At 35.0% G+C, this 11570-nt stretch overlaps 1 protein-coding gene across 1 annotated transcript in view; it reads left to right on the forward strand.

The window, feature by feature from the left end:
- The window catches only part of LEMD3 (LEM domain containing 3), a 74921-nt gene extending 64215 nt beyond the window's left edge, over positions 1-10706 (forward strand). The window contains exons 5-13 of the mRNA XM_002711242.5: positions 145-224; positions 307-452; positions 2530-2631; positions 2741-2843; positions 3760-3938; positions 6338-6419; positions 8031-8136; positions 8232-8310; positions 8522-10706. Of these exons, the coding sequence (XP_002711288.2) occupies positions 145-224; positions 307-452; positions 2530-2631; positions 2741-2843; positions 3760-3938; positions 6338-6419; positions 8031-8136; positions 8232-8310; positions 8522-8685 (1041 nt within the window). The 3' untranslated portion in view covers positions 8686-10706. The remainder of the gene's footprint in view (positions 1-144; positions 225-306; positions 453-2529; positions 2632-2740; positions 2844-3759; positions 3939-6337; positions 6420-8030; positions 8137-8231; positions 8311-8521) is intronic.
- The last annotated feature ends 864 nt before the right edge of the window (positions 10707-11570 follow it).

Raw genomic sequence — 11570 nt, forward strand, 5'->3', positions numbered from 1 at the left:
ATTAATTTTTTTTAGTTTGTTATAGTTCAAATAAAAATGTTACATAGTGTGTGTGATTTACAGGACAGCTTACATAAAGAGTCAAATGAATATGAAATCGTAAGACTAGTAAGTTACTTATTTTCTCTCTATATTTTTTGTTAGGATTTAGGTCCTGAATATGAAGATATATTTAACACCTCATTACAGTGGATTTTAGAAAATGGAAAAGATGTTGGAATAAGGTAAAGAATTTCCTCTTTTGAAATTTTTTACTGTAAGAAGTGATTTTTGACTTTAAACTAAACCTTAATTATTTTAAAATAGGTGTGTTGGCTATGGCCCCATGGAAGAATTGACAAATATAACTGACGTGCAATTTTTACAATCCACAAGACCACAGATGTCTTTTTGGTGTCGATTTCGACGTGCTTTTATTACTGTCACCCACAGATTATTGTTGTTATGTTTTGGTAAGTTGTTAGAAAAAGAAAGGAGGTACACTTCAATCTATAATTTTTGTGTGTCTGTATTTCCCTAAATGCCAAAGTTAAGAATTCACTTCTGAGATGAGTGGCATGTAAATTGCCCCCTAGATCTTCACTAAATAAAAAGTGTTGAGTTCTTAAAATGACAATGTAAGGGCTTAGATAAAAGTAATATAGGAAGAGCTGGTGATAAAACTTTGTCATCAAGACTGTCACAGACAAAGCATATATAGTTAGTGTATACATAGAAAGCTACTTTAGAAAATAAAACTGGAAAATATGAAAGCTTAGCTTATTTTTAAAAATTTTTTATTAATATAAAAAGAACAGAATTACAAATTCCAATAGGTTCAGATCCAAGAAGATAACCACACTCCATTCACTCCCCTTCTTCCCCCCAGTCTGCCTCTCCCTCCCCTCTTCATCTGTTTTTGCAAAGCCATAATTTTAGTCCACTTTGTATTCACAGGCTTAATTTGCCACTAATCATAATATGCAACAAGTTAAAAGTAGGAAGACCAAGGGCTAAAAATCCCAAAATGACCATTTCATTCCTATACATTTTTTGGTATTCCATATTAACTACCACAGATCAGAGAAAACATATGATATTTGTCTTTTTTTTTTTTTTTTTTTTTTTTGGACAGGCAGAGTTAGAGAGAGAGAGAGACAGAGAGAAAGGTCTTCCTTTTCCATTGGTTCACCCTCCAAATGGCCACTACAGCCAGGAGCCAGGTGCTTCTCCTGGTCTCCCATGCAGGTGCAGGGCCCAAGCACTTGGGCCATCCTCCACTGCCTTCCCCGGGCCACATCAGAGAGCTGGACTGGAAGAGGAGCAACCAGGAAAGAATCCAGCACTCCGACTGGGACTAGAACCTGGGGTGCCGGCGCCGCAGGCGGAGGATTAGCCAAATGAGCCGAGGCACCAGCCATGATACTTGTCCTTTTGAGACTAGCTTATTTTTAAAATAGTAAGATTATATGGGCCAGCATAGTGGCGTAGCAGATTAAGCCGCCCACTGTGCATCTTGTGTAAGTGCTGATTCAAGTCTTGGCTGCTCCACTTCTGATCCAACTCCCTCCTGATGTGCCTGAGAAAACAGAAGATGGCCCAAGTGCTTGGACCCCTTCCACGTACATGGAAGACTCCCTGAAAGAGTTCTAGGCTCTTGACTTAGACCCAGCCCAGCCCCAGCTGTTATGGTCACTAGGGAGTAAACCAGCAGATGGAGGAGCCCCACCCCCACCCCCAAATCCTCCACCCCTGTAACTCTGCCTTTCAAGTAAAGAAAAAATATTTTTAAAAAAGACATGTATTTATATATACACATATATATTATAAATTAATCTCACTAAAAGTTTTAAAATACTGCTTACCTGAATTAAAATTTTCATTGAAGCTACTAGATTTCACAAGTTTTTGAATGATAATAGGAATTTAGGAGCTAGTCACTCTTTTTTCCTGGTCATGTAAAAATAATTCAGTTTATGTAAAGAATTAGTATGTTTAGTTCTCTTTTTTTAATATTTATTTATTAAATTTATTTGAAAGGCAGATTGACAGGGAGGGAAAAATGGAGGGAGGGAGGAGAGAGAGAGAGAGAGAGTTTCCAGCTACTGGTTCACTCTCCAACGTGTCCTGCAAAATGGGGGCTGCACCACAATGAAGCCAGGAACAGGGAACTCCATCCATGTTGCCTCCCAAGATGCACATCAACAGGAAACTGGAAGCAGAAGAGATTCCAGGCTCTTAACCTGATACATCACAAAGTCTGCAGTGTTTAGTCTTATGAGACACATTTTCTTAGTGGTTTAATGCTTCAAAGGAAAAAGCTTGTCAAACATAGTTTATTTTTAAAAAGTAGCTTAAAATTTAAATGTTTAGTTGTGAACATAATGAAAGGAATTTTTTTCTAGAGAGAAATAAAACTCTGGAAAAATGTTTAATATGAAATTATTGTATGTGGTTTCAGCTATGTAGCTAATTCAACTGAGTTTGGAAGTTAAAATGATCACTATAAAAACTGCAGTTTTTAGAATATGAAATGTATGAATGTTGCAGGTGTAGCGATGGTTTGCATTGTTCTGCGTTACATGAAATACCGCTGGACAAAAGAGGAAGAGGAAACAAGGCAAATGTATGATATGGTGGTAAAGATTATAGGTATGGTTTTTGTACAAATCTCAACTATTTTTAGAACAATCATTGTATCATAAACTGCAATGATATCAAGTAATTGATTGATTTGTAGGTTTGTTTGATTTATTTTCAGATGTTCTACGAAGTCATAATGAAGCTTGCCAAGAAAATAAAGATTTACAACCTTACATGCCTATTCCACATGTACAGGATTCCTTAATACAACCTCATGACAGGTATGTTGAAATAGATCAGAATGTAGGGGTCTTCTGCAAAAAATATTTTGAGAATGCTGACCCTTCTCAGGTAGACCTGTTCTATTGTATAGATTTATTTTTTTTTATTTTACTCTCTTTCAAAATTCTATTTTCCTTATTTTGAGTGGCATAATAGACAACTAGGTTTCTAAATCATTCTCATTCCTGTATATCTTGATGCTTTGTTGTCAGCCTCCATCTTATGTCCTTTAATTTCATCCTGATAAAGAGACAAACAGTAAACTAATGTTTTAAAATGCTTACTTAATAATGAAGTTTTTAAAATACAAATTTTAAAATAACTTAATATAAAAGATGGCAGTATTATAAATTAGCATTCTTTTTTTAAAAATTTTATTAAATATTTATTATTTAATTGAAAGGCAGAGTTATAGAGAGAAGGAGAGACAGAGAGAGACAGAGCTTCCATCTACTGGTTCATTCCTCACATGGCCACAATGGTTAGGGCTGGGCCAGATCAAAGCCAAGAGCCTCTTCCAGGTCTTCCACGTGGGTGGCAGGGGCCCAAGGACTTGGGCCATCTTCCACTTTTTTCTCAGGGAGCTGGATGGAAGTGGAGCAGCCAGGACTTGAACTGGTGCCCATACAGGATGCCATCATTGCAGGCAGCAGCTTCACCCACCATGCCACGACATCAGCATCTACATTAGCATTCTTAACCCCAGAATTATGCTAAGGGAAGTTTTTGGGGAAAAAAATAGAGGTGTTCATGCTTTACCTTTGGAGTTTGTAAAGGAAGTAAATCTGAGGTGATGTATAAACTCTGTTAGTAGTGAAAGAACAGCAAGAGTTAGCAGTAAATGTTACTTGAGTTACTAACATTTCAGAAAGATGACAAGATGATAGTAAATTTGTCATTTTGTTCATGCAATAGGAAAAAAATGAAGAAGGTCTGGGATAGAGCTGTTGACTTCCTAGCTGCTAATGAGTCTAGAGTTCGAACAGAAACTCGGAGGATAGGTGGTGCAGATTTTCTAGTTTGGCGCTGGATCCAACCTTCTGCATCCTGTGACAAAATATTAGTAATACCTTCTAAAGTATGGCAAGGTCAAGGTATGTATTTTTAAACAAACAAAAAAAAAACAAGTAATTTTCTTTTAATTTTTTAAAACAAAATTCATATGTATGTAACTGAACCAGTAGAATTCAAAAGTATATGAAGGCACAGCTCCCTTTGCAGTTCCATTCATAAAAGGAATCAGTGTTAGGTTCTTATCCTTCCACACTTGTGTCCTTACTAATATAAGCTTAAATTGTTTTTCTTAACAGTCCTTTGATCTTGCCTTTTTCACTTAAAGCGACTTATTGTTGTAGATTTAACTGCATTCATTTCATGTAAATTCTCTTTGCAAGTAAAACTAGTATTTGTTACATATATATAACATAAACCTTCATAACATGTGTATTACATATGTAAGTGTGATTATGACTTTTTATTGCTCTTCTTTTCAGTTTTTGCTTGCCTTTCTCTTCTTGTATAACACCCCTCCCCTACCTACACCCATAACATTTGTGGATATCTTTCCATATTTTTCTTAATATCTACATAGTTTCAAAAGCATGTATATATAAGTTTATGGGGAGCTTTGAGCACTGATTACCCTGTATACCCAAACCTCCTCCGAACAGGAAAGCAGAAACAATATATCAGAAAATTGTGAATAGTAATTCTTTTTTTCTATGAAAACATGTTTAATCAATGTGTGCTAAACATAGTATTAGTAGAAAAAGGTAAGTAAAATGTAATTGCAGTTAAAGAATCCAGTCACTTTCTTTATTTTGTTCCAATTTTCACTTTTAGAAAGCTCAAACAAGACTTCTTTAATCATGGCATAAATATGGTACTTTGATGTTACAGAAGATTACACTAATGATAAACTGTTTCTACTTTAAAACGCACATAGAACCATCTATGAAACTGAAAACCGAGAATTTTTTTATTTTATTTAGCCTCTTGACAGTGTTTGACAACTGAGCTCTCCTTGAAACTCTTCTTTGGGCCTTGGGGATGCCACTTTCTTCTGATATTTCTCCTACTGCTGACTTTCCTCAGTCATTGTTTTTTTCTTCAGATTTTCTTCTTTTCCTGGACCTCTAGGTGTTGGAATTTCCCAAGGCTAATTTCCTTTCTATTTCTCTTTCTCTCAATCTTGTGCTGTGATTTCATTACTATATATATGTTGACAGGTACCACATGTCCAGCATATGCACTAACTGGATGTCTTCTCTTCCCAAAGTAACCAAATACCCTTTGTAAGCTGGTTCTGCCTTAAATCTGGGAGTCATCCTTAATCTTTCCCTTACTCAACCCTTTGTCCAGTCTTTAAACAGGTCCTGTCAGATCTACTGCATAACATACCCTGATTCTGTCTACTTTCCATCTGTGCTGTTGGCCTGTCCTATCCACATCATTGTCATCTCCCTTTTAAACAACTTTGCTAATGATTTTATTCTAGCTGATCTCACATTCATTCACTTCTGCCTCTAATTGATTATCCATATAACAATGTATTTTTAATTTTAAGACAGATCTCATCATATTATTCCTCTCCTCAGAACACTTCTGTTTTTTTCTATTAAAATACTTTAATGTGGGGCTGGCTCTTTGGCATAGTGGCTAAAGCCACTGCCTGCAGTGCCAGCATCCCATATGGGCGCCAGTTCGAGTCCCAGCTGCTCCACTTCTGATTCAGTTCTCTGCTATGGCCTGGGAAAGCAGTAGAAGATGGCCTAAGTCCTTGGGCCCCTGCACCCACATGGGAGACCCGGAGGAGGCTCCTGGCCCCTGGCTTCGGATCGGCACAGTTCTGGCCATTGCGGTCATTTGGGGAGTGAACCATCGGATGAAAGACCTCCCCCTCCCCCTCCCCCTCCCCCTCCCTCTTCCTCTGTGTAACTCTGACTTTCAGATAAATCAATAAATTTAAAAAATACTTTAATGTGGCTTACATGGTCCCAGATAAAATAACATCTTCAGGTTTTTCTTTCTGTTCTTCCCAATCCAGTTGCACTGGCTGGCTTTTAATAACTTGAATATATCAAGTTTCTTCTTGCCTCAGGGGCTGTGTTGACTATCTACTCTGCTTGATATGTCCTTCACAGCTCTTTTCTTCCTACTAATTTTATTATTTCATGCCCAGCATAAATTTCACTTCCTTTGGAAAGTCTTATGTGATATCCCCAGTCCAGGTGAAATTACCTTTACAGTATTCTATATTCTTCTTTCTTAGGACTTACCACAATTATAATTTCTTGAATGGGACTGCTTATCTGTATGTCCCACTAAGCTGTAACTCTGTGATGGTAGTGACTGTTTTATTCATCTTAATGTTTAGCATAGGAGTCTCGCTCATAATAAAAGCACACAGTGAAATTTTTTTTAATTAACTGAATGAATAGCTTTCAACAAAGTGAAACAGTGACAAATAGTAAAACTAATTTGTTTTTTATAGCATTTCATTTAGATAGAAGAAATTCACCACCAAATAGTTTGACACCGTGTCTAAAGATTCGAAATATGTTTGATCCAGTTATGTAAGTATTATGATTAGGGGTTCAAATAAATTTTATTTGAAATAAATGCATGATAATCTTATAGTACTGTGTCTATAACTGAAAATCCACTTTCCTTCTGAATTTCTAACTACAGGAACGTTATGTTTTTCTGTTTTCTTTTGTTCAATTCTAAGCAAAGACACAGATGTATAAAGATTTATAAAATGTATATAAGTCTTTGTATTCACTGTTGCTCCTCAAAGCAGATAAATACTTAAGGTACCTTAATAATAGTAATAATACAGTGGCAAACAATACCCTCTATTAAGTATATAAGTCATGTTAAACACAATGACTAACATTTTTGCCTCAGTAGGAAATATAGATTTTAAATTCATTTTTCATTTTATTTGATAGCAGCTAGACAGAAATAGAGAATTTCTATCCTCTGGTTTACTCTCCAAATGCCTGCAGCAGCCAGGACTAAGCCCGGCTGGAGCTATGACCACAGAGCTTATCCCAGGTCTCTCCTGTGTGGGTGTCAGGGAGTACTTGAGCCATTATATGCTGCCTTCCAGGATGCTCACTGGTAGCAACCCAGGTCAGAAGTAGAGGAACTGGAACTTGACCAGGCACTCTGAATTGGAATGTTGGCATTCCAAGTGGCATTTTAACTGCTATGTCAAATGTCTGCCCCCTAGAATACCTGGTTTTTAAATGCTTTCAATCTCTAATTATAAAAAAATTCCCTAAAGATGTATACATCTTTTTCTCTGCGTGGCAGTGTAATATTTGATAAACTTTTTGCTGTATAATTGCAGCAACACATACATCCAGAGAATAATACAGTCAGAAGTTACTGCCCTTGAGTCTATAATAATTTTTTAAAATTAGCTTCCTGGAGGCCAATGCTTATCTGTCTAAGATATGACAAATCATATTTTACTTTTCTAAATCCTGGCAGTAGAAATTTCATTACATATAAAATATTCCTGAGTTCCATCTTATAGTTCATTTATTTAAAAAATAATTGATAAGATGCCTAATAAAGGACAACAAAATTGGAAACGTAGGGGAACAACTGCTAGTGCATACACACATGCACCGTTTATTTTACAGAGAGAAAAATAATTAACAGTGTGGTAGTGCCCCTATTGTGAGCTTATGTCATACTTTAGGATTAAGGATCAATGCCAAACCAATATTTTGTTACCTGAGATATAGACTCATGATTTTAAAGTTTAGAAACTTGAAAATATTATAAAGGAAATAATATTCATCTGTTACAGCTTCTGCAACCTTAATGAATTTACAACTTATTAAGTACTTGTTTATACTAGTCTAGAAGGAAAAAGAACTGCAACTACATAGGATTTTAAAAAGAAATGCAACTCTTGTTCTACTGTGGTAGGCTAATCCTTTATGGTCTCACCTGTGTACTCTTTCACTGGAAAGTGAGATAAGGACTGAGACTTCTGAATACTGATTTTTTTTCCCCTTAAAATCCACCTGTTACTCAACAAGCATTAATTTACTACTAATTTTAGCAATATGTGATTTTCAAGTTATACTAATTCTAGTAGAATATATGTTAAGCCTTTTTACTGAGTAGGATTATGGTTGTTGACTTTTGTTTTCATTAATTTTTAGGGAAATAGGGGATCAGTGGCATTTGGCAATTCAAGAAGCAATTTTAGAAAAATGCAGTGATAATGATGGCATTGTTCACATTGCAGTTGACAAAAATTCCCGGGAGGTAAAGTGACTTTTAGTATTGAATTCCACGTTTTGAAATTGTTGTTACTAAACTAAGACTTTCTTTCTTTTTTTTTTTTTTCTTTTATATCACAGGGTTGTGTCTATGTTAAATGTCTATCTCCAGAATATGCTGGCAAGGCTTTTAAGGCATTGCATGGCTCTTGGTTTGATGGTAAGAATTTTGAGTGTTACAAATATTTTTTAAAGATAATTATGATGTTATGTTAAACTATACCAAAAAAGAATTTTAGGCTTGCATTTTTCAACTAATAATTTTAGATAATTTAGTGTTTTATGTTCATGTGTATTTTACTCTAGTTAATTTTCTGCAAATGTTGAGCACAGTTGTATAGATCTAAAATATTATTTTTATCTTACAACAGGGAAATTGGTTACAGTAAAATATTTACGACTAGATAGATATCACCATCGCTTTCCCCAAGCTCTTACTTGCAACACTCCCTTGAAGCCATCAAATAAACATATGAACTCTATGTCTCATCTTCGTCTTCGGACTGGCCTAGCCAATTCTCAAGGTGGTTCCTGAAAAGACTCTCTTCCACTCCTAGGACTGTTATTTACAATAAGAAAATCCTGTTTGGCTTCCCATCTTCCTTTTTAAATGCTTTTGTATGTAATAGTTTTATTGATGAATACAGTTCTGTTGGAATGTTCCAGAAATCTTAAGGCTTCAAAGGGATTTAGCAGTGAGGCAGCAATACTGAGTAGGTAGAATAATTGTTTTATTCAGTCTTTGGAGCTCAGTTAAGCCAGTGCATTTATAAAGTTTTGCATGAGGAACATTAACTTTATTAAGCATTTCAGATGTGGTTATATTTTTGCACCAGAAGTATTTGGATAACCACACAAAAGCATGGTGAAGAGGCTATTTGTATTTCCATAATTTCTAGTGAACTAATGTTGTGAATTTTTGTATACAGTCACCTGCATAGCTCCTTACGGGCCAATGTTGTAAAAGTGTTAATTTCCCAGTTTAACGTTAGGTTTCTATTGCTTGTAAGAGATTCATTTGCTACAGCTGGAATATGGGAGTATTAATTTGGGTTTAGTGGTTACATATATGTGTAAGTGGATGTACATGTACTTAAAACTGGCTTTTGTATATATGTATAAATGCTGGTGTTGGAGAAAGTAAGTGTTGTGAGGATGTCTGCATTAAAGCAGTAAAATAAGCTTTCTATTTTATTCATAATCTAATGTATGTATATATGTATGTGTATATATGTGTGTGTGTATAAGTGTACACACATATATACATATGGCTGTACTATTACATAGATCAAACAGCCAAACACCTGGAAGTATTAGAAACAAGTTTAAAATATCTTTTATAGGTTTTATATGAAAATGTCTCTGAGTATGATTTTGTGTGAAAGTTCTGATACCAGTTGTAATTGACTCAAATTTATGTGAGCAATAAAGAAGCAATTGGCAGATACTGGAAAAATATTTTGTGAAAAACTATTTATTATAAATACTAGGTCTGTGACATAGTACTATTGGGATTAAATCATTTTCCTAGTCTATTTATAATTTAATAAAATGTTAGCTCCCCACTTAAATGTTAAGTTTAAAACAGGGCACATTGTTGCAGTAAATTGTATTAAGCAAATTATACTTGGAATTTTGGGTCAAGAAAGTTTGCAAGATGGTAAATGCACAAATGATCTTTGTGCCTCAGTGTTTAATTTGGTTTCTGTAAAGTTCATTTATTACTGTTTATGATTTCAGATTAGAATAGTTGCTGAGCAAAGTTTACTTCTGAAGTCTAACAATTGGCCTTTAAAACAAATAACCTGTTGGTATATCATTGTCAGTCCAAATGAATATGTGAAACAGCTGGAATTGTACCTATTTTGTATTTTGTTAAAACTCAGTTTCCTTTTTGTTATGTTGTATATGTGTTGGGTTTGCAGCATGAACTTGCACAGATAATGCACGTTTTCTGGTTAAGTAAACATGATGCACACTATTCTGTAACAGAAAAACCCTATTGTGCCTTACCTGTGTGCTTTTGTGGGCACCATGTTTATGAAGAATTTAAAAAAAATGATTTGTTATCTGAAGAGAATAAATTTTAAATTCTCAGTTTATGTCTCAGATGCTAATGTGTGAAAATATAAATATATATAATATATAAAATAACCGATCTTTCTGTATTTTATGTGCATCATAGTGATTTATCTGAGCTTAGTGACCCCATCTTGTAACCTATTGCAAGAGTGAATGTAAAAAGTAAATGTGGCATTTTAAAAGGTCACCTTTTGATGCAGATGCATCTTTTTCTTGCTTCTAAAACATATTTCATGTAAACATTGTACATTTATTATTGTAATATATGCTATTATACAGCTTATTTTACCTGCAACTGTTAAGCCAGCCAAGATTCTTCCCTGCAAGACAGATGGGAATGTGTATAATAACTAGATATTTGAGAAGTTCTGAAGTTTGATGTAATCTGTTACTGTCCTGTTTAAAAAAAAAGGAAAAAAATTCTAATTAAAACTTTATTAGGTTTTTTTTTAATGTGTCTTGACTTTTAAACAACTTTTTAAAGTGCTCCGTGTCTTTATTTCTTACCAGTGAGAATAGGTGCCTTTGTTTCATTTTATTTCGGGATCAGTGAATATGTGTATGTTCATAAAGATGGGTGAAGACCCTGGAGTTAATTTTAACCATCCTTTCCTCAACATCATTCTTTTAGTGTTTGAATCAAAGTAGAGCAAGAATATAAATCAGCTGCATCACTAAGCACTGTTTAGTACAGCTAGACAGTTTTTATAGAAAGGCTTTCTTTAAAAAAGGATTTTGTGTTGTTTTTACATATTCTGGCTCAAACTCTGTCTACTTTGACTAGCATTGGTTTAAATTTTTTGATGTTTTAATCAAGTAAAAAGAGGACTTGATTAGTCAGTCATGTGGTAGACTTAGCAATTGCTAACAAACGCCAGGCAATGTCATGTGTTGGGAATACGAAGATGAAAAACACATGTTTCAGTCCTCAAGATGGTCACAGTCTAGAGGAAGTACAGAGGGCAAATAAGTTAAATGATAGTGTGGAAAATATAGTGTGAGAGAAGTAGGTAGAGGGAGTTCTGGGAGTACAGAGACACACCTTATTCATCTTAAATTAGAAAAAACAGAGTAGTTGAGGTAACCAGTCATTTTTAATTTAGTTTAATATTTACTCAGTACCTCTTAATTAGTATGGATGAAATGAAAAATCTTCAGCTCTTAGGAGAGCTTCTGTTTTGTGATGAGGCTAAAAGTTATTGTATTTAAAAAAGTTAGTGTAGGGCCGGCGCCGTGGCTCAATAGGCTAATCCTCCACCTGTAGCGCCAGCACGCTGGGTTCTATGTCCTGGTTGTCCCTCTTCCAGGCCAGCTCTCTGCTGTGGCCAGGGAGTGCAG

The sequence above is a fragment of the Oryctolagus cuniculus genome, chromosome 11, assembly GCF_964237555.1.
Source record: "Oryctolagus cuniculus chromosome 11, mOryCun1.1, whole genome shotgun sequence".
In the NCBI taxonomy this organism is placed as follows: Eukaryota; Metazoa; Chordata; class Mammalia; order Lagomorpha; family Leporidae; genus Oryctolagus; species Oryctolagus cuniculus.